The sequence below is a fragment of the Periplaneta americana genome, chromosome 13, assembly GCF_040183065.1.
Source record: "Periplaneta americana isolate PAMFEO1 chromosome 13, P.americana_PAMFEO1_priV1, whole genome shotgun sequence".
Classification (NCBI taxonomy): domain Eukaryota; kingdom Metazoa; phylum Arthropoda; class Insecta; order Blattodea; family Blattidae; genus Periplaneta; species Periplaneta americana.
This window is the reverse complement of record NC_091129.1, coordinates 36334357-36362137: the sequence shown is the minus strand read 5'-3', so window position 1 is coordinate 36362137 and position 27781 is coordinate 36334357. Positions and strand designations below refer to the sequence as shown.

The 27781-nt window shown below is 35.6% G+C and overlaps 1 protein-coding gene across 4 annotated transcripts in view; it reads right to left on the bottom strand.

The window, feature by feature from the left end:
• LOC138711795 (alpha-tocopherol transfer protein-like) overlaps positions 1-27781 on the bottom strand; it is a 57720-nt gene that overhangs the window by 8962 nt on the left and 20977 nt on the right. For 2 of the 4 annotated variants that reach the window (XM_069843027.1, XM_069843026.1), the window contains exons 2-5: positions 17846-18003; positions 12816-12984; positions 8224-8473; positions 4401-4511 (exon numbers count right to left, since the gene is read on the bottom strand). In XM_069843027.1, the coding sequence (XP_069699128.1) occupies positions 4401-4511; positions 8224-8473; positions 12816-12931 (477 nt within the window). In that variant the 5' untranslated portion in view covers positions 12932-12984; positions 17846-18003. The other 2 variants (XM_069843024.1, XM_069843025.1) reach the window with 2 other exon arrangements.

The window sequence follows — 27781 nt, the reverse complement described above, 5'->3', positions numbered from 1 at the left end:
TACCAAAGAATTTTAAAAAGGCGCCAGCATTTATTTTCATAATATTCGTCAGTACAGAAGTAAAACTAAGTGTGGGGCAAGTGAATTGATCCTGGGTCTCCACAAAACTTATCGGTCAGCTGTTTTACAGGTTAAGTTCACTCTCTCTCTCTCTGAACATACGTCTCTGCATTGTGGTTCCACGATTAAGATTCACATGTTATGTAGCAGATAAATGACGAGTATAGAAGAGCGCAAAAATTTGTGTTTAATTGAAAGAAAATGTGTGTGTGTGTGTGTGTGTGTGTGTGTGTGTGTGTGTGTGTGTGTGTGTGTGTGTAGCCTATGTATGAATTGTGGTCTCTATTACCACGGCATGGCTCGTCCTCAGATAGCGCCATAGCGGATAAAGGAGATGGCTTCCAATATGGAGGGTAGCTGTGAATTTATTGAATAAGCAGTCGCGTACAGCCGATGAGGTGTGATCCTACAGCTTGGAGTTTGGGCTAAGGGCTAACAACCCATGGCCGTAAAAAAAAGGAGATTGTTACGAAATCCGAAGTGAAAATCCATGGTAGCTCAGTTGGTAGAACATTAGTGCGCTAGGCCAAATATTCTGATATCGATACCCGGCCACGGAAGAATTTTTCACTTGAATTTATTCAAGTCTGCTTCACAGGAAGCTTTATCTGAAAGCTAGATTTGCATAATACGTACGTTACTATAGGTACGTTAACAGAAAACAAGAATTTCAAGTCATACAGAATTTGTGTACACTCGATGTGGATTTCTGGCGTCTTGTTGGCCCAGTCGAGTTATGTGAATAAAAAGGAAAAAATTGAGACTTTGTCGGATGAAGTTCCTGGGTAGCTCAGTCGGTAGAGTGTTGCTGCGGTAAGCCAAAAGTCCCGCGGTCGATACCCGGCTCGGGAATAAATTTTCCCGTGAATTTATACAAGTCTGCTTCACAGAAAGCTTTACCTGAAAGCTAGAGTAGGATAATTTACACTATTTCGAAATTTCTTATATTCAGTTGAAGAGTCCACTGCAAGAATGATGGATGCAGGAGAAGCAATTGAAAGTTTGAAATGCTTAGCGCTCAAAGCTTAACCGTGATTTTCCGATCATTACTGGACAATGACTATCAGTGTTAATGCCATATAACTCTCTATATACGTATATACATTCTATATGTCTTAAGCTATGCATTGACAGACTTGGTTCATTTTCGACAAGAAAGTGACATCCATCATTCTTGCAGTGGACTCTTCATTGGTTAATTACAATTCAATGTTGATTTTGATGGAGGAAAAAATACTTACTTACTTACTGGTTTTTAAGGAACCCGGAGGTTCATTGCCACCCTCACATAAGCCCGCCATCGGTCCCTATCCTGAGCAAGATTAATCCATTCTCTATCATCATATCCCACCTCCCTCAAATCCATTTTTATATTATCTTCCCATCTACGTTTCGGCCTCCCTAGAGGTCTTTTTCCCTCCAGCCTCCCAACTAACACTCTATATGCATTTCTGGATTCGCCCATACGTGCTACATGCCCTGCCCATCTCAAACTTCTGGATTTAATGTTCCTAATTATGTCAGGTGAAGAATACAATGCGTGCAGTTCTGTGTTGTGTAATTTTCTCCATTCTCCTGTAACTTCATCCCTCTTAGCCCCAAATATTTTCCTGAGAACCTTATTCTCAACCACCCTAAACCTATGTTCCTCTCTCAACGTGAGAGTCCAAGTTTCATAATCATAAAGAACAACCGGTAATATAACTGTTTTATAAATTCTAACTTTCAGATTTTTTGACAGCAGACTGGATGATAAAAGCTTCTCAACCGAATAATAACAGGCATTTCCCGTATTTATTCTGCGTTTAATTTCCTCCCGAGTATCATTTATATTTGTTACTGTTGCTCCAAGATATTTTAACTTCTCCACCTCTTCGAAAGATAAATTTACAATTTTTATATTGCCATTTCGCACAATATTTCCGTCACGTGACATAATCATATACTTTGTCTTTTCAGGATGTACTTCCAAACCTATTTCTTTACTTGCTTCCAGTAAAATCCTCGTGTTTTCCCTAATCATTTGTGGATTTTCTCCTAACATATTGACGTCAGCCGCATAGACAAGCAGCTGATGTAACCCGTTCAATTCCAAACCCTCTCTGTTATCCTGGACTTTCCTAATGGCATACTCTAGAGCAAAGTTAAAAAGTAAATGTGATAGTGCATCTCCTTGCTTTAGCCCACAGTGAATTGGAAATGCATCTGACAGAAATTGACCTATACGATCTTTGCTGTACGTTTCACTGAGACACATTTTAATTAATCGAACAAGTTTCTTTGGAATACCAAATGCAATAAGAATATCATATAAAACTTAGGAAAAAATACTATGTACTTAATTATGTGAATTTATAAAGAACAATCAATGTTTCTCACAAGGGAAGTACCCCAGCTCGAACGGCTAAAACCGAGTGTAAATGCGTTTAATATACAGAGCTGTGCTTGTTCTACCACCCTTCAAGGTTATTTATCTGTAAAACTCCGCAGTCGTGTACAATCAATGATTGAATAATAACGAACCTAATGACTAGAGAAGCATAAATCGCTGAAGAAACAACACCGTGTAACAGACAGTTATGACAAGCAGATCTAAAAAATACATAAATGAGGTATTATGTGGCAAGAAGCTACACGGCATTTGCTTTAAATAATATACGAGTATAGGATATTTCAAAAGTCAGTTCAAACATTAAACCGCTATAAATATTATAATATGAGATAGGGAAAAAACAAAAACATCACAGTGTTGGGCAAACAACGGGGTTTACAAAACATTGGGAAGATTTCCGCCGTTCTCTTGTTCAACGTACAGCATTCTGTGTGCTACAACATGCACAGCATTTTGCATATAATGTCTTGGAACATTGGCAATTTCTTGCGAGATGGTATCTTTCAGTTGCAGTAGGGTTGTTGGATGTGTGAGGAAAACTCGTTCATTAAGGAAACCCCACAACCAAAAGTCGGCCGGATTGAAATCTGGAAATCGCGGAGGTCATATTGTTGGAAAGTGCCTACTGATGATACGATCGTCAAACATCTGCGTAATGAATTGTTTTTCAGGGATAAAGATGTGGTGTGGACCGCCATCTTTCATGAAGATTATGTTTTCCATATCGTGATTCCTCAGTCTAGGGATAACGAAGTTCTGTAACATGCTGTAGTAGCACTCTCCGTTTACTGTAACAGTCTTATTATTCCATTATTGTCCACACCTTTAGAGTAACGGTTAGCGCGTCTGGACGGGAAACCAGGTGGCCCGGGTTCGATTCCCGGTTAGGTCAAGTTACCTGGTTGAGGTTTTTTCCGGGGTTTTCCTTCAACTCAATATGAGCAAATGCTGCGTAACTTTCGGTGCTGGACCCCGGACTCATTTCACCGGCATTATCACCTTCATCTCATTCAGACGCTAAATAACCTAAGATATTGATAAAGCGTCGTAAAATAACCTATTAAAATAATTAATGGTGGAGTTAACAAGCGCAATTATGGTTCGTTTTCCGACCAAAGTCATCAGTAGGAACTTTTCAACCATGTGGCCTCCGCAATCTCCAGATTTCAATCCTGCCGACTTTTGGTTGCGGGGTTATCTTAAAGAACGAGTTTTCCTCACTCATCAACCCTACTGCAACTGAAAAATGCCATCTCGCAAGAAACTGTCAATATTCCAAGACATTATCTGCAAAATGCTGTACGTTGAACAAGAGAACGGCGGAAATCTTCCCAATGTCTTGTAAACCCCGTTGTTTGCCAAAGACTGTGATGTTTTTGTTTTTGATTTTTCCCTATCTCATATTATAATATTTATAGCGGTTTAATGTTTGAACTGACTTTTTAATACCCTATAGGCCTGCTCGTATATTATTTAAAGCAAATGCCGTGTAGCTTCTTGCCACATAATACCTCATTTATGTGTTTTGTAGATCTGCTTGTCATAACTGCCTGCTACACGGTGTTGTTTCTTCAGCGATTTGTGCTTCTCTAGTCATTAGATTCGTTATTCTTCAATCATTGATTGTACACGACTGCGGAGTTTTACAGATAAATAACCTTGATGGGTGTTAGAACAAGCACAGCTCTGTATTTTAAACGCATTTACAATCGGTTCTAGCCGTTCGAGCTGGGGTACTTCCCTTGTCAGTATTACTAAGATTTACGTACCATTCTATACATTCCAAGCTACTCTCACTTCTATTATGAAACGTAGAGAATTAAAGTGACTTATATGATTAATTAATTGTTTGGTAATTTTAGTGAATTTGGCTTTTATTGGATCTTAGGCGATATATTTATTAAAGAATCATAATTATAACACCTACGTTTAGTAAGAAAATACGTACGCTTGAAGTGAGTTTGGGGTTTAAAATAGCTTTTATTATCCATATGAGAACATCAGCACAAGAAGGCGCATTTATGATGTGAAATGCTTTTAATCGAGTGCCAAACGCATCCTGAAAAAAAAAAACACATTAATAAAATCAATCTCTTAGTATTTGTTCTGTAAGCAAGCAGTCGCTATACTAGTAAATAATACACATGATCATTTTAAGAAGCATCTTCAACTAAACAGAGAAAATGCCGTCTGCATATAACGCCTATATACAGGGATATCATTTAATTTTTACTTCAATTTTTATTGTACCTGAGTTATTTAATGTACTTCACTCCCACCCCTTCTACTAATGAAGTTCCAACTGTCCTCCACACAGAACCAAGGTCGCATATAGTAAACAGCACTGAGTTAGTGAGTATAGTACGTTCCAGAAATATGTTCACGTTTTCCAGTGACGAGAGAGCTTTGAATATTGAATCATATTTTCGCATAGGTACTGTCCGTTTGCCTACGTCGCATCCCGATTTCCTCCACCTGCTTCTGCTCGCTCCTCTGTAAAAGCTGGGCTGTCTTAGCTCTTTTCTGAAAACATTAATTTCTGTTAGGAATTGGACGTTTACATAATATTATACAACTGTTTAAAATAACTTAAATGAAGGCCTCGTTAAGTAATTAACTGTCACGTGATTTCAACCCTTTCTACGATCCTGCGGCATAACCACTTGGACGGACAGTAGATAGCATGTCTGAGTAATTTTATCTGTGCGGGTCGGGCATAAGTGAAGATTGAATTTACAGTACGTAAGGTACTCTTTTATAGAGTAGGTACAGAATTATTTCAACATGAGTTACTAGTACGAAGGACGAAACTGGTAATTTGAATTAGATGCAATTGTCTATAGTGCGATAATATGCATAAAAGAACTGAAGCCTGTATGGAAATGAACGGCCACCATTTTCAAAAAGTGTATAAATATCCATATTATGATTATTTTTCAATTTAATTTCATTCTCTATATTGTACGCTAATGTGCTGTAGACAGTATAATATGCACTGCATAATGAATACGTTCGCATGGATAACTCAGTTCGTGAGTAAAAACACTTATTTTTAATACAGTACTGCATTTTGATTAAACAAAAACCTAATGAAAATTATCTAACTCAAAAGCGCGATATTTCCTAGTTTACGTAAATGGATGACGTACTTTTCTTCCCTCCTATACCTAATAAAGAGATTTGTTTGTGTTTTACGCCAGTATCATCGAACTACAGTCGTGGAAGGAGGTAGCGAACGGTGTTTCCGGTTCTCTAAATTATAGCCAGGTTAATATTAAAAATGCTAGTAAAAATAAAATGATGTCCCTGTAGTATATCATTTGTGGTTCGAGGTTCTGAAGGCAAAAATATGGAAATATTTTGGAGTCAACTCTTCCTTGGGGGGGGAGGGAAGATTGATACTAAAATCCTATTAAATGATAGATGACAGTACCATGTAAACAAAAAGCTTATAATATAGCATACAGTACGTAAGACTGTGAAACATTATAATCCCATGAATAATTATTATCTTTATTTATTTTGCTCTATGTCACATATTCTATATTACTTGGACATAAGGAAATTTGTTTGAAACCGAAATTGTAAGTTATCAATATAGAGTAAGATTACTAATGCTGTAATCTACATTTCGTACGGGTCGGAATGAGACTCGCACAGGTCGTCCGTCCATTGGTGACGAACAAGTGGAGTTAGTGCGAGGTCTCCTTGCTGTTGACCATCGCTGGACTGTACGAGAATTATCCATCGAGGTTGTACTAATTCATCAAACTGTGTGGCATTTTTGGAGAAAGAACTAAAGAAGAGACTAGTGAAGTGCTTTGTGTGGAGTGTAGCATTGTATGGGACAGAAACATGGACATTCCGACGAAGGGAATAGAAGCGATTGGAAGCATTTGAAATGTAGATATGGAGAAGTATAGGGCGTGTGAATTAACAGACAGAGTAAGAAACGAAGCTGTGTTGGAAATATGGGTGAAGAAAGAATGATGCTGAAATTGATCGGGGAGATGAAAACGAATTGGCTGGATGATTGGTTGAGAAGAAACTGCGTTCTGAAAGGTGAACTGGAAGGAACTGTGAACAGGAGAAGAGTTCGGGGCAGAAGAATATATACAGGGAGTTTCAGAGGTGGTGTTACAAACTTTCAGGGGTGATGGCGAAAGGCACATGTATCAATTTGAGATAAGGAACCATGGTCCGGAAATGACTGAGTAGAAAGTTATAAGCAAAGATAGTTGTGTGGAAATTGAATTGTTATTTGGCACGTGCCCTCCTTCCCTTAACCTTTGGAACAGTCGTGGAAAGATGGTATGGGTCGGATGTCTCCTACGTGGGTACTTGTACCAATACAATCTGTGAACTTGTCTACTGTTCCCATTGGCTCATCCGTATTCGAAAATCAGGTCTACTTATTCCGCTCTCGTGTACTCCTCCATTTCACTACTACTGATCGACTGGACATTGCAACTTGTACACATACACTGCTGTCTACAGACATGCATATCAGGACCGACCATGTTCCTTACACATTAAGCTATCTGCATTGCTTTAGTGTAGTTTCCTATCCCCATCCCTCAGACAGCGCACTGAATGGAATACTGTAAGTAGGCAACGTAAACAACGTCAGATGAATAGAGTATGTGTAAGATGTACAGATAAATACGCATAAATAAGGTGTACAGAGGAATAAAATTATTTCATTTCCACACAACTATTTTTGCTTGTAACTTTCGACTCGGTCATTTCCGGACCAGGGTCCCTGATCACAAATTGATACATGTCCCTTCGCCATTAGCCTATCCCTGAAAGTATGTAGCATCACCTCGGAAACACCCTGTATGTATATATACATATATATATATATATATATATATATAAGATGATAGAGGATAATAAGATATATGGATCATTTCCGTAGACCAAGAGGAAGGCAGAAAATAGGAAAGACTAGAGAATGCTGGATTTGCAGTGAAAGACCTGCTCTTGTGCAGAACAATATATGATGTTAATGCTTCTTGCCATTGAATAATTATTTCGAGACTTGTGACCTTCAAATAATTATCACGACAAGAAATATACTGTGAACTGAATTAAATTACCGGAAAAATATCAGAACTATTTATATTACTGTTGATAAGTTTTAATTTGTTTTTTCCATAAATTGTGGATCTTTCATTTATTAGGATGGTAGTATCTTGCTGAATATTAAATTCTATTTCGGAGAGTTTCAAGTTCATAAGAATATGAGCTAGAGTCTATTTCGCCTGCTTGCTAATTCGTCAAATGTGATGTACAAATCAATGTGTCCTTATTGACTTTAATTACAAGTTCGCTATCTCTCTTAAGGAAAGTTTCTCAATTTGACTCATACATACACATACATATGACTCTTTTATATTAACAGTTCGAAAACCATTTTAAATAACCTGTTCTAGTGTAGAAAAAATTGTGAGACACGAATTGGGTTGGAAATAATGTACAGGAATGAAGTGATCTATTGTGCTAGTACATCCATTAACTCACTTTCTTGTTAACAAAGAGAACTCAACTCACTTACAGTCACATGCATCACTTGTTACACAAGAGAAGAACCCGACTAGGAACTTATAAGTGAACATTTAGATAAATGAAATGACTAATGCGTTATCTATTGAATAATTATTTTGTTAATTGACTGTTCTGTTTGCCAATAGTAGTCAAACGTGAGAAATATGGCCGAAACAGATGGTAGGTAAAAATTCCGAGAAGAGAGAAAGTACATATCTTACCAGCAGACAGACTATGCTTTTCTTCGCAGTAGTAAACGTTATTCTAGAAGCATGTCCAAGTGTATAGTTTTCCAAATCAAATACATATATATCTGAGGAGCAATATTCTTCGCACAACCTGGCTTCATTTACCATTAAAACTACCTTAGCTATATCTTCATGCGTATAATTAATTGCATCCTTTGTTAGATATTTAATCATAATAACTCGGTCTCCTTCAGGTGTTAGTTCTGGCATTGGAAAGAAACAACTGTAACAACAGAAATGGCATATTTAGTACTAGATAATTATTTCTCCATGGTCACAATCAACAATAACAGGGTATTCACCGGTGTAAATATCATATAGATCATCACCAACATCACCATAAACATCAATTTTGCCATCCTTATCACCATAGACGTCACATTAACCACCTGTAGCATTACCAATACCACCATAGTAACCACTATAACCATGTCAGCACAATGATCGTTACTGTTTGGGACCACATTATTAAAGTCACCGCCATCATGTTCAAGACTACAATTCAGCCTTGAGTAGTATTATCTCTGTCCGAATAACTTCCAGTAGGCCTACAGTATTCATTATACCACCCTCATAACCACGAATACCACAACTTCGCCATTCCTACCTACAGTGTGAAGTTCAACGCTAACATGTTAACTAAAAATTTAATTTATTATGATCATCAGAGTTAGAAATGATAGCGTAACGCTATCATTTTTATCACTAGAGTTCGGAAGTGCAAACACTATAAATGTTAAAAATAAACAGACGAACTAATTCATCCGAAATAGGCGCTCAAATTGTGAACTAATATTAAAAATATATATATAATGAATTTATAAATTATATTTTGTCTTCTCTTGCTGTACTGCACCTTTATCATAATTATGCCACTGTGTTTCATGATTTTTAAATTCCATTCCTTTCACTTGTGAAAAAGTATCCGTCCAACTATTAATCCTTAATAAAAGTGAATTATTGAAATATTATCCTTGAAAACACGCAACCAATGAAAGTGTGAAATTACGTCATTGCATTTTACATTCTTTAGTAGGTTATTATACGACGCTGTATGAACATCTCAGGTTATTTAGCGTCTGGATGATATGAAGGTCATAATGCGGGTGCAATGAGTCCGGTTTCCAGCACCGAAAGTTATCCAGGATTTGTTCAAATTGGGTTGAGGGAAAACCCCGGAAAAAATCTCAACCAGGTAACTTGCTCAGACCAGGATTCGAATCCGGGCCACCTGGTTTCGCGGCCGGACGCGCTAACCGTTTGTCCATCAGTGTGGACACATTTTACTTAACTGGCGTGTTCTACACCCATGCTTCTTATTTTCAGTTTCTCTGAGGAGTACTGCATCAAATTGTAAAGATGTGATAAAAATATAATTAAAATTCAAAATCTTTCGTATTCCACATAATATAATAAACTTCTCCCCTTATGCCTGGAGAATATCTTTTTAATTACAATTATCCGAAAAGTCTCATTCAAATTCACATTCGGAGTTCAAAATCTTGCACCTCACAAGAAGGTAACGATAACTATTAGATCTTCGACTATATGATTGCGCCTTCTAGAGCCTGCCACTATTACATCGGCTTTTCAAAAACATTTCTTCTTAGGTGCGGTCATATTTTTTTGTAATAAAGAGAAATTTGTTTATGGTAGCAATGTGTATGGGTTTCTGTCTCACTTAAGGTGTTAGGTACAGCTTACAGCAGTAAAATATTGGAAATATTCAACATTATTTTCCTGCATTACTGTATCTTGTACAATAATGAAAATTAGTATGTGTAAAACACTGTCCTTCTGCTATATGAAAAAAAAAATTAAATAAAAAAAATTGTTTACGTTTTTTTTTTCAAACTTTAGTTCACTGTGCAGTGATGAAGCGTTTCCCACATAAATAAAAAATTATACAACATTCTGTGATATAATTTTTATGTGTATTTATGCATGTCATATCTACAATATGGTGCAAGATCACTTCTCTATCTTTGATAGATTGTCTGATAAAAAATAAATTCATTAAAACAAATGGTGGAATATCAATATTTTCTTCTAACACAAAATAAAATAAAATATTACAGTATTTATTAAGGAATGTAGTTGAAAGAGCATGATATTGTAAACATGAGTTTCAGCAATAAAATAAAATAGAGAGAACATGAAAAGTATAACAAGTTTATGATCACTGCACAGTGAACTACCACCATTATGAATTTTGAAAAAGAAATATAAATAATTTTTTGTAAATCGTAAAAGTATTTTTTTCTTACTGCAGAAAGATAGTGTTTTACACATAAACAATTTTCGTTATTGTACAAGGTATAGTAATGGAAGATAAAAATGTTGAGTATTTAAAAAAAATTTACTGCTATAAGCTCTACCTAACCCCTTAAGAAGGGAACATATTCGTGATAGGGGCGTCCTGTATGTAGTAAAAATAAAACATGTAGAATGTTTGGTAGTGCAAAATTTCCTTTGCGTGCTTAAAAATATGAAAAATTATATTTTCTTACAATTTAATTTTCCCAGGAAAAGTTGATACGATACGCTGTGTTTGAAATTCGGATTCAGGACAGAGGGATTAGTTAGAACGATCAGTTTTATTTCAGGGGAAGTTCAAAAGTTGAAGTGTATTCTTTGGTGTAGGGTAGTTAAAAACTTTTCTTCACTACCTTCGTATAAAACAGACAATTACTCCACTGACTATAGAAACAGAAGAAGGCAGTTTTCTTCGACTGAGCTTTTCAATTTTTTACTAAGAAATAAAAAATTATTTCACAGTTTTCTAAAATATAAGAATTTAATTTCAACAGTTATAACAGAAATATGATGGCCCTGATGAATTTATAAGCTTATTAATTACTTACTTACTTACAAATGGCTTTTAAGGAACCCGAAGGTTCATTGCCGCCCTCACATAAGCCCGCCATCGGTCCCTATCCTGTGCAAGATTAATCCAGTCTCTATCATCACACCCCACCTTCCTCAAATCCATTTTAATATTATCCTCCCATCTACGTCTTGGCCTCCCTAAAGGTCTTTTTCCCTCCGGTCTCCCAACTAACACTCTATATGCATTTCTGGATTCGCCCATACGTGCTACATGCCCTGCCCATCTCAAACGTCTGGATTTTATGTTCTTAATTATGTTAGGTGAAGAATACAATGCGTGCAGTTCTGTGTTTTGTAACTTTCTCCATTCTCCTGTAACTTCATCCCGCTTAGCCCCAAATATTTTCCTAAGCACCTTATTCTCAAACACCCTGAACCTATGTTCCTCTCTCAGAGTGAGAGTCCAAGTTTCACAACCATACAGAAGAACCGGTAATATAACTGTTTTTATAAATTTTAACTTTCAGATTTTTGGACAGCAGACTGGATGATAAGAGCTTCTCAACCGAATAATAACACGCATTTCCCATATTTATTCTGCGTTTAATTTCCTCCCGAGTGTCATTTATATTTTGTTACTGTTGCTCCAAGATATTTGAATTTTTCCACCTCTTCGAAGGATAAATCTCCAATTTTTATATTTCCATTTCGTACAATATTCTGGTCACGAGACATAATCATATACTGTGTCTTTTCGGGATTTACTTCCAAACCGATCGCTTTACTTGCTTCAAGTAAAATTTCCGTGTTTTCCCTAATCGTTTGTGTATTTTCTCCTAACATATTCACGTCATCAGCATAGGCAAGATTATTATTATTATTATTATTATTATTATTATTATTATTATTATTATTATTATTATTGGTGGTAGTAGTTGTAATAGTGGTATTGTTGGTAGTGGTAGTAGTGATGGTAGTAGTAGTGATGGTAAATACATTTAACAAGAGGATTAACAAATAACAAGCTAGAATTCAGGAATAGTTATTTCTCCTTCATCCCAAAGCAATATTAATTGCATTATTTCTAACAAAAATGTCTCCGTTATTTGTCGTCTGAGAAAAACTAACTAACTCTATAGGTATAAGAACAGAACAAATGTTACTTTCCGATGAGCCCGTGCTTCCAATCTTATAATGACATAAAATGAATATTTATGATATTATTAGATTTTATATAAAGGTGGTGGAAAGAATCCACCTTGAAACTCAACAGCTTCACGTCACTCATGGTTCTTATGGAAGTCACCTTTCGGCTCGAGCCAATAAACGAAGCACTTGAGAAGTTAAGCTTCTCTTTATCCTCAAGTTGTATGTCCATCATCATCATCTGTATGAAGTTTTCATAATGTACTTTAAAGGATTCACGAATTTGAATCACTCTGTCACTTTGGATTTAAGTAATTATGAAAACCATTATACAGTGAAAAGTAGCGGAAAACTGTTCGAATTCCGCATAAATATTCCTTGAGATAATATGATAAAAAGTGGATGAAAGGAACTCAAGCTTTTTTTTGGAGAGATACATACAGTATAAGCTAAATTAAGTAGATATTATAAGGTTATCGAAAAGATCAATTAAGAATATTAAATTGACATTTTTTAAAAAATAAGTCAATAAATAATTAACTTGAAAATTAAATAGAAAACATTAACTAGAAAAAATAATTTATATTCACATTGTTTGAACGGCGTCCAGGTATCGTTTACTTCTAGGATTCCAGTCGCACATCAAATCCGGAGACAGAGACTTCAGTGTGTAATACAAGTCTATGGACTGCTTGGTTCTCTCCATGCTGTTCTTGCAGCGTATCAACTAGCGTTCTAATCGGGCCTCATGTAAACTGCCTGGCAAAGAAACAAAACAAATTACAGGCTTCCTAATTTGGTTATTTACATACAGTGTGGTAGCTCTTGCATCAGTGAAAAAGGAGGAAGAAAGTACCTCGGGAATGTTGGAAAACAACGCAAGGAATCCACAATAATGTTTTAAATTCATGAAGATTATGAAATGTCTTGGTATCTGCTTCAAACCCATGAAATTAAGAGCGAAAAAAGATTTTGTTCATCATTCTATCAAAACAAGTTAGAGAGAGAATATTATTATACATATAGTTCTAGATGAAACAAGGAAGAAAAAGGTGAGACTCAACAAATTAACACACACACACACACACACACACACACACACACACACACACACACACACACACACACACACACACACACACACACACACTCAAACACACATACATTTATATAAAAAGAGGATGACAGAGAAACTGAGTAATTGAATCACACTGTCTTAATGTTGTTGTTGTTGTTGTTGTTACACAAAGTGGAATATTTTTTGGGGGTTATTTTACGACGCTGTATCAACATCTAGGTTATTTAGCGTCTGAATGAAATGAAGGTGATAATGCCGGTGAGATGAGTCCGGGGTCCAGCACCGAAAGTTACCCAGCATTTGCTAGTATTGGGTTGAAGGGAAACCCCGGAAAAAACCTCAACCAAGTAACTTGCCTCAACCGGGATTCGAACCCGGGCCACCTGGTTTCGCGGCCAGACGCGCTGACCATTACTCCACAGGTGTGGGCAAGTGGAATATATGAGATGTGAGTTGAAGGATGTGCATAATAATTAAATATTTGCATAATAATTAAATATTTTCAGGTTTGTGTTAAATAATTTTCGAAATAATATTGTCAAATACATCCTTTTATATTTTAAAATAATATTTTGTAATAAATGCTTTCATAAGTTGTGCTAATAAGAGCAGAATAGTTCATTTCCTGCGTGAATATCATCACAGGAAAATAAAACACAGTATTACAATGATCTGAATCACTCCTCCTTGTACATCGAACTTTCATGATATTGTAATCAACTGGAGGTCGCATATGAACCAGAACTGCGGTCTTTTAAGATCAATTGTGCTAACCCTCAATCCAAGCACACACCGGCTGACTACACTAAGGTTCTCTGCGTACCCAGGTTTTGAGCAAGCTACCCAATTTGATCCTAGACCATCCCACTACGTGCTTCGTATGCTGGCGTCCGCAGAATCCTATCGAGTGACGAATTGCAGAAATGCTGACTGAATGATGTAGATGCCTAATATGGGGAAACGGGAGAACTGCGATAAAACTTCAAATGCAGTCTTTTCCGCCACAAGATTCACTGTGAATTTTTTCAATAAAAAATCCCGGGACTCGAACTCGAACCACCTGCGTGACAGATTGAAGGTCTGACCATTCAGCCATCGCAGTGATGTACACAACTCTTATTTTATTAGTTGTGTATTCATCGCTGGGTAAGAGTGGTCAAGGAAGTGCAATGCAACCGTTGTATAAGTACGTATCATTTGTTAGGAGCTCAGGTTTGCTGTGATGTAACTAAAATTCAGTTACTTACAGTGCGACACATAGACACATATTAAACATGGATGTTGACGTAAGTTTATGAAACAAAGTACAGTTTTTAATAGATATTAATTAATCAATCATGTGTAAGCATACGAACGCTTTTACTAACGAAGAATTGAATAATTTCGAGGGAAAAATTGTTCCGGGGCGGGCATCGAACCCGGGACCTTTGGTTAAACGTACCAACGCTCTACCAACTTTGCTACCCGGGAACTCTACCAGACACTGATCCAATTTTTCCCTCTATATTCACAGACCTCAAAGTGGACTGACAACCGTCAAGCAACCAATATTGAGTGCACACTAACTCTGTGTGACTTAAAATGTGATTTTCTGTAACGTACAGTAACGTGTATTATGCAAATCAAGCCCGACCGCGAACAATTTTTCCCTCGAAATAATTCAAATCAACTTTACATGGAATTATACCTGTACTCTTCATATTTGGCCAAGGATCATTTATTTACTTCAAAGTACACTTAATCAACATGACATTGACAAATTATTCATACGAGTGTTAAGGATATCATGTTTATCACATGACTGTCCAACCATTGTGCTATATGCTTCGAAGAATCTTCGGACTTTAGCATAGTTAAGTTTGAATGGGAAGACCATGCGTAGCACAACGACAGTTTTAGTTGTGTTCTCAAAATGAATTATTAATGTCTTCATTCTCGAGATTGAAAAACGAGAAGCTCTTCTCAGCTTAAATTTTCTTGCAGCGATGAAAACCATCCTGCTACAGGACGATGTTTAAAGAGATGAAATGTGGCGAAGATCATTTGATGAGTGGTGTTGGCTCGCACAAAATGGGCAAGGGTGGTAACTTACACGGAAGATCCGAAATCTGACTCTTGGATCAGCACAGAAAAGTATTATCCTCCTCAGAGTGGACTAATACCACAGTCTAGTATAGACAGTCACGAAGCTCAGTACGTAGTTAATATGCATCATAGTTGCTAAACACTACCAATATCGCTAATGTCGCCTCATTACAGACAATGCGATATAGTACTGCCACAGTATATTGTTCCTAGCATCCTCACAACTCAAGCTTCGTGACTATATATACTAGACTGTGCTAATACCTTCAAGATGTCAACTAACATATCAGCAGTACGATCCGTGCCAGATAGTTTGTTGACAGACCAACTATGCAGCCAGCCGGGTTTTCAGAAATTCGAATTTCTTAATCATAATATGTATTACTGTCCAGAAGAGGCATTATTGCGGAATATGCGTTGCAGATTTCTAAATTTTATTGCAACCAGTCTTCGTAAAACACAGTGTACGAAGGGGTTCATTGCTTAGCAGAGAATGAGGCAACAAGAGGAACAGACATTGTGGCATTCGATCGATGCAATCAAGGGAGTCTTATTTAGATCCGACGATACGTTTGGAAAAAGATCAGTAGCAGCAGGTCATTCAAATCAATGACGAAAAGAGTCCTTCTACAGCCAATGCATTCCTCACTTATGGGAGAGGTACAACATTACAAACACTACATGGGATTACCTCCTTTTTGGTGCAAGAAAAACATTATTTAAATTCACAGATCCACTCATATTGTCCCAAACTTCACATGTGAAGATGTAGAAATAATTGTGTGGTGATACTGAGGAATGCGTTATCCACACTGCACCATAATTTATATATGTAGAAATTATTTATTTATTTATTTATTTATTTAACCTGGTAGAGATAAGGCCATTAGGCCTTCTCTTCCCCTCTACCAAGGTATTACGACTACAATATTAAGAATACAATTACAATTATAATTACAATTAATATGAAATTTACAATTACAATAAAAATAAAAGTACTAAAAGATTAGCTAGACAGTTTATTGTAAATGTTAAGAAGAGAGAAACATTTTTTTATTAATTAAGTAAAAATTAAACGTACTCTACGCAGTAAGAAAATGCTTAATAAGCTTGCTTTTGAACGCTGCTAAATTCCGACAGTCTCTGATGTCACTGGGTAGGGTATTCCACAAGCGTGAGAGCGAGATTGTCTATGATGATGAATACGATTATGTCTTATGTGTTGGTATGGCTAATATGCGGTTATTTTGCGTGCGTGTGAAGAGATTATGTTATGATGACAGGTAACTGAAACGGGAGGCTAGGTAGGTAGGTGTAGAAGTGTGAAGGACTTGGAAAAGGAGAACAAGAGAATGAAAATTTCTACGTTCGTTAAGCCGTAGCCAGTTTAGTGTTTGGAAGGATGGGGTAATGTGGTCAGCGCGACGGAACATCGCAGACGAAGCGAACACAAGAATTACTTTAAGTTTTACTTTCACACAATAATATTTTGTCAGTATATTGTAGGCTATTTCGTCTTTTGCTTCAAATTGTTAATTGAACATTTTTGTTATGTTTCTTATGTATATTCTGGATCCTTGAGGTCAGCCGAAGTTTTCGTTCAGATGTTCCGCATTTTGGAAATTGGTTATGTAACTCATATTAAATTTGGATATTTTATAGGGGATACTCGGCTAATTCCGCAATATTAAGAAGTAAATCTACCGTATCATATTTTCTCAAAGTGTTTATTGAAAAATATTATCAAGATATGTAGACATGGACGAAACCTTTCATTACCAAATGAGATAAAGAGACCTATTAAAATGAAAATATATATACATTACAGCTGAAGAAGAACAACTCGGGTAATTCCGTAACAGTGCGGATAAATCCGCAATAGGACTTGGCTAATTCCGCAGTAGTAAATAATTATGTAATACATTATGAAAGTAACATAAAAGGAACAATTTATATGTAACAATGCTCACTTTCTTCACAGCTGTGTACCAAAACACGAAAAACACCCAGCTTTTGATGTTTCACTGTATTGCCGACAGAAGTGTCGACCAATATCCTTGATGTTTTTCTATAGCACTGCAGAGGATATGCCTCCTGTTGACAGCCTCTCAAAACTTACGTTCACGCTATTGTAAAGTCGCAGTAAAATCATGTATGCACTACTGCGGAATTAGCCGAGTTTCCCCTATACATAAAGACTTGGATTTAGAAGCGTAGAGTTGTTAAGATTTTACATAAATTTAACCCATGTGTGTTACTACCGTTTAAACAAGGAGCAACAGTGACGTAGAATATCATTTAAGCGTGTGCCTGCATGCGATTCTGATATTCTATCTCGTTTAGGGCCTAGAAACGGCCGCGCTAACATAACTGACTTATCACAAATAAAATAGTGTAATGTAGCTGAACAAACATATTGATTAACGTGTAATACATATGTGTATATTTGTTACCTACCAGATTCTTCAGGCAGATGGGGTTCCATGGCTAGCCATTTCTTCAGAGCTTCTACTGATTCCTTCACTCTTTCTTCATTTAATCCCAATTCTTTCCAAATTTTTTGTACCACGTCTTTACCCGGGGCTCGGAATTCTTTCGCCATTATAATTTGTAGTCTGGAAATAAAAATATATAAACGTTGGTTTGCTTAATAAATATGTAATGCTTATATTTAATATGTTGTAGCTTCAAGAAGTGGAAATGATGATTCATTCTGAATTTGTAGCTTTGTGATACGTATTGATTACATAATTGAGAAGTGTTGAATCAAAATGCGCTCAGCTCATCCGGAGACGAAATGCTGTTCCAAACGGGTTCCCTCTGTTTCTGTAGAGCTGAATCGACCTGTGAAACCAGTTTCTCTCAGAAAACGCTCTTTCACAGTCTAAAATAGCTTGTCAGATACCTCTGAGTCTATGGAGGTTTTTGGAACAAAGAGAGCTTTGTAACATAGATGAAAATAATCTAATATTTTCCGCTGCGTTGATCCTTGTGGAAGCGATTTCTGAAACTTACTGGATTCACATGGCAAAGCAACCTGACATCATTGGTGAGCTGACATTTTCGCGCAATTTTATTGTCAACAATGGCAGCTAAAATGAGTTGAAAGGAAATCTGTTCTGTTAGAGATTTGCAGCGTTGTATGATATAACACGTGGGGACAATTGAAGTAAATATTAATTAATATGGAATTCGTAGTACTGGTTGCAGTCCCTAGTATGGGGATAAGATAAAGTTTGAAGAGAAAGGAACTAAGACGTATAAAGAGGTATAAGTAAGGTAACTTAGCTTATATTCATACTTTCTAACTAAAGAATCTATAATACAAAGTAATAAAATTGATATTACTTCGATATTAATTTAAATTTATGAACGTTTCTGTAAAGGAACTGATACATTATTTTACATAGTTTTCTTGACGTGCCGTCTTAAAATTGTGTTTTACAGAAAAGTGACATATGGATCCTTATATTTGTTCTGAATGGATTATAAGATAGATAAGTAAAGTGCATTTATTGATGCATAATAAATTATACAAACTCATGTACACAAAATCCTTCGCACGAGCCCGTACAGTCTTGCGATGGTGACTAGTAATTTCGAGCGAGAGCTCTTTTATGCCCGCTGCTCGCACGCGGAGCTCTTTTACCTGTAAACATTGCTAAAGGATGTACACAGCGCATCATGACGGAACGGAAGCGCTTAAAGCTTTCAAGGAAGAGTGGAAGATACAATATTTATGCTTCGATCATGGTGATGAAGTCCAGTGTTTGTTGTGTAAAAAAAAAAAACATATCATTTGCAAAAAAAGAGTAACATAAATCGGCATTATGAGACGCAACATGAAAAAAAAATATAGGCATTATTCAGGAGAAGAGAGAAATAAATTGATTTCGGAATTGACATGGTAGGTAAATTAATTTACATTTGGGTCAGTAGATTGTATCTAGATTCCTTTTATTTCTTTATTTTAATTGTATCGTTGATGTTTTATTTGTTGCTTGTTTCTGGATATTAGACTACGTGTTTCTTTAATTTAGAAATAATATTTTATCTTTGATTGCACTTTAACTTATACTATTACTAAGCTCAAAAAGCTAATTCACTTCTATTCCTGTAACTATTTTCAAGATTTTGAGCAAATATGAACTAAACATTTTGAAAACTTAGATGCAAGAAACTTTTTCAGTATCGTCAATATAAAATATACTTAAAAATATAATTTCAAAACTATTAGACTTAATTGCACCAAATTTTGTACAGATATTATTATAGATCTGTTTATATAGTTTAAATTTCACAAATTTTGGCCGAAAATTGTGGAAGTTTTAAAAATCATACATATCCCCTTAACTGATTGACCCCAAAAATTATTATGGCTCTTAATATCTTAATTTAATCAATTTGTTTTTTCGTCTTACGTGCATCTCACAAACCACTCTAAAAAACTCATTACATAATCACGACTGGAGAGTAAGGACTACATTTTCACAATCACAGAATCAATAAATTCTATTTCAATCATATATTGTCATTATTTTTTCAACAATTACTCAAAAGTACTTAGAGATCACACACGTCGAGCAGGTAGACCCTATTAGTTTCTCCTAACCAATGAAGTGAGGCATTTACATAGTAAATAATTGCTGTTAACAAGAAAATGGTTTACATACAATTAACTTTTCCTATTTCTCTTTTTGTTCCTAAAAACCCTTCCCTTGCGATTTGTTTATATATGTAAATGTATATTAAACAACTGAATAATTAGCCCTATTACATAGCCAGAAATTTAGTAACGCAAGTTATTGTAATAATTGCTGACTTTATTCGCTGCATGTGCATATACATCCCTTTGTCTACATTACGACGCTATGTAGTGGATGCGCTATGCGCTCGTGATCAAGGTCGAGCTCTTCTACCTTGATTGGGAGCTAATATCGTCTCATCTCTGCCGTACGGCCATTCGTGCTATGACTATGCACAGTTTGAAACTTCAAAACAAAAATAATACTACTAATAATAAAATAGTAAAACAGCAGTTATTATTATTACTACCGTTATCATTAATTATCACAATTACAACTCGTCTAACTTCATACCAAATTTCACAAAAATAATAAATTATAACTCCTCATATGTTTCACTGAAGTTATCAAATTAAAATGCATTTCTATACTCCTATTTTCATTTTGGAAATATTATTTTCAATGTAGCTGGTTCAAAAACATTGAATCCAAAATATTTATTTTAACACTCCTCTATTTACAGTGGTTGTCAACACGACACAAATTAGAATATTATGTCTTAATACAATATTTTGTATCCGTGTTGAAACATACATAAATACGAATAATAGCTTTGTAATTCTGAGATATTTAAATGAAGCAACAGAAATTGACATGGAGAAGAATGTAGCCTCCTGAGTCCTGATGCATTCATTATTAATGTTCACTGCAAACAACCTGTCTTATTATCTTTTACTTTCTTAATGTTCACAGTATGTCGGGAAAAATATTACGTTTTAGATTTCTGCAGAAATTTTTAAAATTACTTTTCAGAACGAAACGTTATATAGAGATTAAATTTCTGCACATTTAAAGAACAAAACTATGACCCTCTTGCTGCGAAATTCCTCATACAATAGCATTATGTTGAGATGTGACATTGTTGTCAATAAACAAAATTGGTTCTATTCAAGTTTTGTGAAAAGTAAATTGTTTTAACATGGGACGGACAAAAAACGAGTTATTTTTCTATGAATACAATAGCACTGTGTACAAAACATTTTGAAACTTGTCATTGTATACTGAACTTCTTATTTCAGAAATAACGTTTCGTAAATCTTTATTCTATAACTCAGTAATTTTGGAATCTCCATAACATACTATTTTCATCACCTTCTGAATCACTGAAAGATAGCCAACTTTATATTATATCAGTCTGTACAAGACTATTCTAATAAATATTCTGCTTCCATGAAATAACTATTACTATATTAATAGTGAAATAATCAAATTTACTTGCAATTAACAAATTGCTGTAGCAATTTCTATAGTGTTTAGCTATTGAATTCTTTATAATCAACTCTATGAAATCGTTCTTTTTCTTCTCGAAGATTCTTTGCTTTGCAGGAGCTAACATTACATCATTGATAGAAGTTGTCTTCTTCTTTTTGATGACGATTGCTTCCTGAAAATTAGCACCCAAATAAACCAGTTTTTAGGAAAGTGAATTGGGAGACCCTTTCAAAACTTTCAGTACTTCTATGTCTGTAATCTGAGGGTCCCTATCACCACGGCATGGCGCGTCCTCAGGTTGCGGGTCGAGGAGACGGCCTCCAGATATATAATAATAATAATAATAATAATAATAATAATAATAATAAATAATAATTTATTTATTTAATCTGGTAGAGCTAAGGCCAGTAGGCCTTCTCTTCCGCCCAGCCAGACTCTAATTCTAATTACATAGTTATTACATTATTACATTAATATCTAGATCATAATACATTAATATCTAGATCATAAAACAACATGAAAGTGAATAATGAAAATTGGATAACTAATGTTAGTGTGACAATAATAAACCCTGGTAAGAAACAGTTATAATAATAATGATAATAATAATAATAATAATAATAATAATAATAATAATATTAGTAGGGTAATAATAATAATAATGATAATAATAATAATAATGAGATAATTTAGATATATATCTGTGATATATATAACCATTAAACATTGAGAAACCTGAAACAGCTATTATTGTTGACAATAATTGTTAGAAAAATATCTCGTTAGCCTATTCTTAAATTGATTTGATGTCTGACAGTCCCTGACGTTACTCGGTAGGGAATTCCAAAGTCGAGGAACAGCCACAGTGAAAGAAGATGAATATGAGGATGTTGGGTGGGAGGGAATGGATAATATTGAGGAGTGTTGTGATCGTGTGTCTAGGTTATGATGGGTGGATAAATTTTGAAAACGAGACGCAAGATAGACAGGAGTGGAGAAATGCAATATGTGAAAGAGAAGGGAAAGACAGTGGATTTTCCTACGATCTTCTAGACGGAGCCAGGACAACATTTCGAGGGATGGTGTTACGTGATCAGCCCGGCGAATATTGCAGACGAAACGGACGCACATATTATGAACACGTTGTAGTCTCTGCGCCGAAGTAACGCTTAGGTCAGTAAGCAGAATATCACAGTAATCGAAGTGGGGCATCACGAGTGTTTGCACTAACATTTTTTTCATGGAAAAGGGTAGAAAATTCTTCAATCGTCTAAACGAGTGGATTAATGAGAATACCTTTTTGCAAGTTTCTGCAACTTGAATGTTCCAATTTAAACTTTTATCCATATAAATACCTAGATTCTTTACTGATTCACTGAACGGAATTTCGGTGTCGTGTATTTTAATCGGGGACAAATTTGGTATGGTAATAGTGCTTAACAAACGTGAATGGCTCACAATGATTGACTGTGATTTTTCTGGATTTAGTTCAAGTCGGAATTTCCGTGTCCATGTCCAGATTGAGTCCAGATCGTCATTAATTTTAGTTATTGCAGCATTTACTTCGTCAGTGTGGAATTTTTATGTATATTTGAAGGTCGTCTGCATAGAGATGGTGTCGGCAGTACTTTAGAGATTCTGATATGTCGTTGATATAAATTGTAAATAGTAAAGGGCCAAGAACTGATCCCTGTGGGATCCCTGACCTCACGGCCTGCCAAGGGGAAGAACGATTTCCAGCTATCACACTTTGTTGGCGGCCATTAAGGTAAGAGTCAAACCACAGGACAACGTGCTCTTCTAGGTAGCTAGGTAGATATGGAGGGTAGCTGTGAATATATTGAATAAGCAGTCGCGGACAGCCGATGAGGAGTGGTCCTTCAGCTTGGGGGTTGGGCGAAGGGCTAACAAGCCATCACCGTAAAAAAACAGTTTTTTACGAATCCTTCAAATAAGCCTCGGAATGGGACTGATTCTCTGGCACGACCACAGCAAAGGAATGAGGATTTGAGATTTGGTACTTGGAATGTTACAAGTCTATATAGAACAGGAGTAACATTAGTAGCAAAAGAACTAGCTAGATATAGAATAGACTTTGTGGGAGTACAGGAGGTTAGGTTAGATGGGAACGGCATAACACAAATAGGAGATTATTTGTTGTATTATGGGGAAGGAAACGATAATCACCAATTAGGAACAGGATTCTTTATTCATAAAAGAATAAAATCAGCAGTAAAAAAGGTCGAATTTATCAGTGATAGGTTATCGTATTTAGTACTTAAGGGTAGATGGTGCGATATCGTAGTTATAAATGCTCATGCCCCTACAGAAGAGAAAGACGACCATATAAAGGATAGCTTCTATGAGAAATTGGAACAGACTTTTTATCAGTTACCTAGATATCACATGAACATTTTATTGGGGGATTTCAACGCTAAAGTAGGACGGGAGGATATTTTTAAACCGACTATTGGAAAAGAGAGCCTACACATAACTAGTAATGACAATGTAAATCCAGACTTTTGAGATGGGCAGGGCATGTAGCACGTATGCGCGAATCCAGAAATGCATATAGAGTGTTAGTTGGGAGGCCGGAGGGAAAAAGACCTTTAAGGAGGCCGAGACGTAGATGGGAAGATAATATTAAAATGGATTTGAGGGAGGTGGGGTATGATGATAGAGAATGGATTAATCTTGCTCAGGATAGGGACCAATGGAGGACTTATGTGATGGCGGCAATAAACCTCCGGGTTCCTTAAAAGCTAGTAAGTAAGTAAGTAAGTAAGTAAGTAAGTAAGTAAGTAAGTAAGTAATCTTTACAACTCCCATATTAATAGGGCCTACGTCCATCTGCAGCTGTTTCGTGTCATAGAAATCTTCGTAACACATCTCATTTGCGCCAAATGATTCTCCGGTCTTCCTCGAAGTTCTAATCACTGAAATAAATGCCTCTGCTGTTCCCCGTTATGAGCTATTTGTGGGTGATATTTCCTACATTAAGGATCTGGACTGCGTAGAGATACCCAGCTATCATACATTTAATTTTTGTTTCTGGCATGCGCAAATGTCGGAGTAAAATATGAAATATCTCTGCCACCTTTCTCTTTCAAGTTCAGAAGTATAGGCTACATCTTCGCATTTCGTCCACACATATATGCGTAACGTATTCAACGCAGACATAACATTCAAGGAATTGTCTCTCTGGATGGTGCAGTTAGTAGAGTCCTGGCCTTCTGTGCCCGAGGTTACGTGTTCGATTCCGGCCCAGGTCGATGGCATTTAGGTGTGCTTAAATGCGACAAGCTCATATCAGTATATTTACTGTCATGTAAAAAAACCCTTGCGGGACAAAATTCAGCACACCGATGATGCTGATATAACCTCGGCAGTTGCGAGCGTAGTTAAATAAAACGTAATGTATAATTATTTATTTTCGCAGAAATTAAATTGTAAAATTATAGGCATTTAACTTCAGTATGTTTAATTCTGATTTTTAATAGAAGACTGATACATCACCTTTGAGCAGTTGCATTGCTGCTTGTAAATCGTAAACTGAAATAACTACAGTACGTCTTCCGCAATCTGTATCACCTCTCGTGTCAGTACGGGATACAAGCATTCGTTTTCAATCAAATTGTAATTGCATTTTTCTTCCATTCGTTTCTTTTCTTCTCCTCGTTATTAACGTATTAAGTACAGAGATCGCATTGATATTTTTCGGGACGACAAATTATTTGTTAAATTCAGTAGTAAACAAAAGGAAAACAAAGTGTAGTACCCAAGCTCGACATTCTTTTCCAGATAATGTGCCACGTAATCTTCATAAATTTCTGAATTGGTCTTACTACCATCAGATAAATGTCTTGAAGTATTTGCTAGCTTGTAATGACTGAATTTTTGGTATAGATTCAGTGAACTGTCTAATACCTTCTATGATATTCGCATCGCTTCTTGGCTGCTTACAGTGCTTCCCTCTTTTAACCCCTTCCATAACCTCTTCATTCCCGAATTTATATATATTTTTTTTAATTGAAAAAAAAAATCGGTCACATAATCATTCTGGGGTTCCAAAAATTCCAAATCAAGTCTTCACAGAAAATCAAATTTTGGGGCAATTTTGATTCTTGGTGCCACAAATTTTAAATTATAATTTATAATTCAGGTATAGAAATTATGAAAAAGTGATACTCTTCATTTCTACGATATTTAATTTTTCAAAATTATCCTTGACACTGCATAAAAATTAAAACAAAATTATGTATAGTATCCTCTTCAATAGGATTGAAGAGGATAAGAACATTCGCTGCCTAGTCTTGTTTCTCCAGTACCTGCCGTTTATATGAGACGACTATTAACATAATGAATTCATTAAGAATAACTTGCAGACTCGGACACTTTTTTGGTTACTGCGTTAGAAATAGAAGGCTGTGGATGGTCTACTGCCACGAGCACATACTAAAATTCCATTCCAGGATTAGCTTCATTCACCATTTGCTTTCCTAGACATATCACGATTACACTCAAACGGTGAAACTACGAAAATTTATAATCTAAAAATCTGTGATTTAAGTTGAAATAATGTCATAATAAATTGCTAAAATAACGTTATAAATCTATATATTACAAACTACTCTTGCATGTCTCTAATTTATTTTCAGCAAGAGTGTCATAAGTCAGTTTAATTTTAATTGATTCTTTCAAAATTACTTCAAGATTAATTGCAATAACGACATAAGTAGAAATAATAACTCCAGGGGTTGGATATTATAGGGTACTTCTTTAAGACCGTCGTATTTCAAAATATGACTTTCTGGGCTTATAATAATTTTCATCCAAAGAGTCATGTTTCCAAATGTAACTCTTGAATTTATATTATGGGAATCTGGTTATGCTTACTTTTTCATAATTAACGTCACATTCTAAAATAATACTCTCTTGGTACAAACAAAACGAATCTTAGTTCTCTCTTCTCGACAATACATTTTCAACGCAAGCTGTAGAGTTCTTCGTGCAAAAAGTGCAGTGATAACAAGGCAAGATCTAAAGTACTATTGAAATATGCCATTGTTGCTATTAAATTAATTACAAAATTCTATGAGCGCAACGACATCTTAACTATCCTCTAGCGGGTAATTTTTGAACCTGAGTTATGACAATTTACCAGTTAAAAGTGCATCTCAAAATGATTCCTTCTATAGCAGTAATTCAAAACTGCTCAATTTTGAATTGTAACATCCTTCTTCCAAACATGGAAATAATTATTTTCTGTGAAATTGCCGCACTTCAGCATTACATTCTTGCATTATGAAGACTAGAAGCCAAAGCTCTGTTCTTATTCAATACATCATAAAACGCCATGATATAACAGCTACCAACTACTGAAGTATTTCATTGAAGCCGACGACTCTGGTTAAATTATACTCCGACGAATAACGACATCGGTTATAATGTACATAGGTGGTAGAGGTTTATTTTTCGAGATAATGCCATTTACTCACCATTTCCTTTTAGTTCCTTTCCTTCTATAACATTCACTTGTACATTAGTTTCAGACTACTTCATCAAGTCAGAATGAAACCAAAAACGTGAGGATTTTAACTGAGTCAGTTGTATGGAAGACCTAATAAAATTAATACATGTGCTTCGAAATACCACTGCATTCTGGAATTAGGTTATACTCATTAAGAAGAAGAGAAAACAGCTGTCTGTTGAACTAACAGTGACTACCCTATATGACGTTATGTGGTATGAATTCGTAGTTAACTAGTTCGGGCTCAACTCACAGATTTGCAGACGTCCGTCACTCCGTGGTTCCCAGCTCTCACTGACTTGTTTCCTTGCAGACTGTGTTATAATATGAAATCTGTGAAACATGTTTGTATAATGTCTCACAAAATTGAATATACGCCAATTCTTTTATCGCATGTTATTTTAAAACACGATAGTGGAAATATACAGAGTGATTCACGAGGATTTACCGTTCCTTACGGAGCTTACTTCCGAAGACATTCTGAGCAAAAAAGTCATATAAACATTTGTCCTAATCTCAATATTTTCGATATTACACTAATTTGAAGTTGTTAGTAGAATACCATTATTCTTGTGTTTTAAGGGTAAAAGAATATTACAAATAGAGAATGAACTATTCAGCAGTAACGTTTCTTTTATTAGCTAATATTCTGAAGCTAAAAATATGTTGCGAATTCCATAGGTGCTGTGTTAGACATTTATCACAACAATTGTTAGAAATTCCTCCACTCTTGTAAATTCTTTAAGACTATATATTAGCATACATAATTAAAATGTAAAGAATCAGTTTCCTAAAGTCGTATGATTTGTAAGAATTTTTGTGATAAGTATTGTATTGTGTTGTATT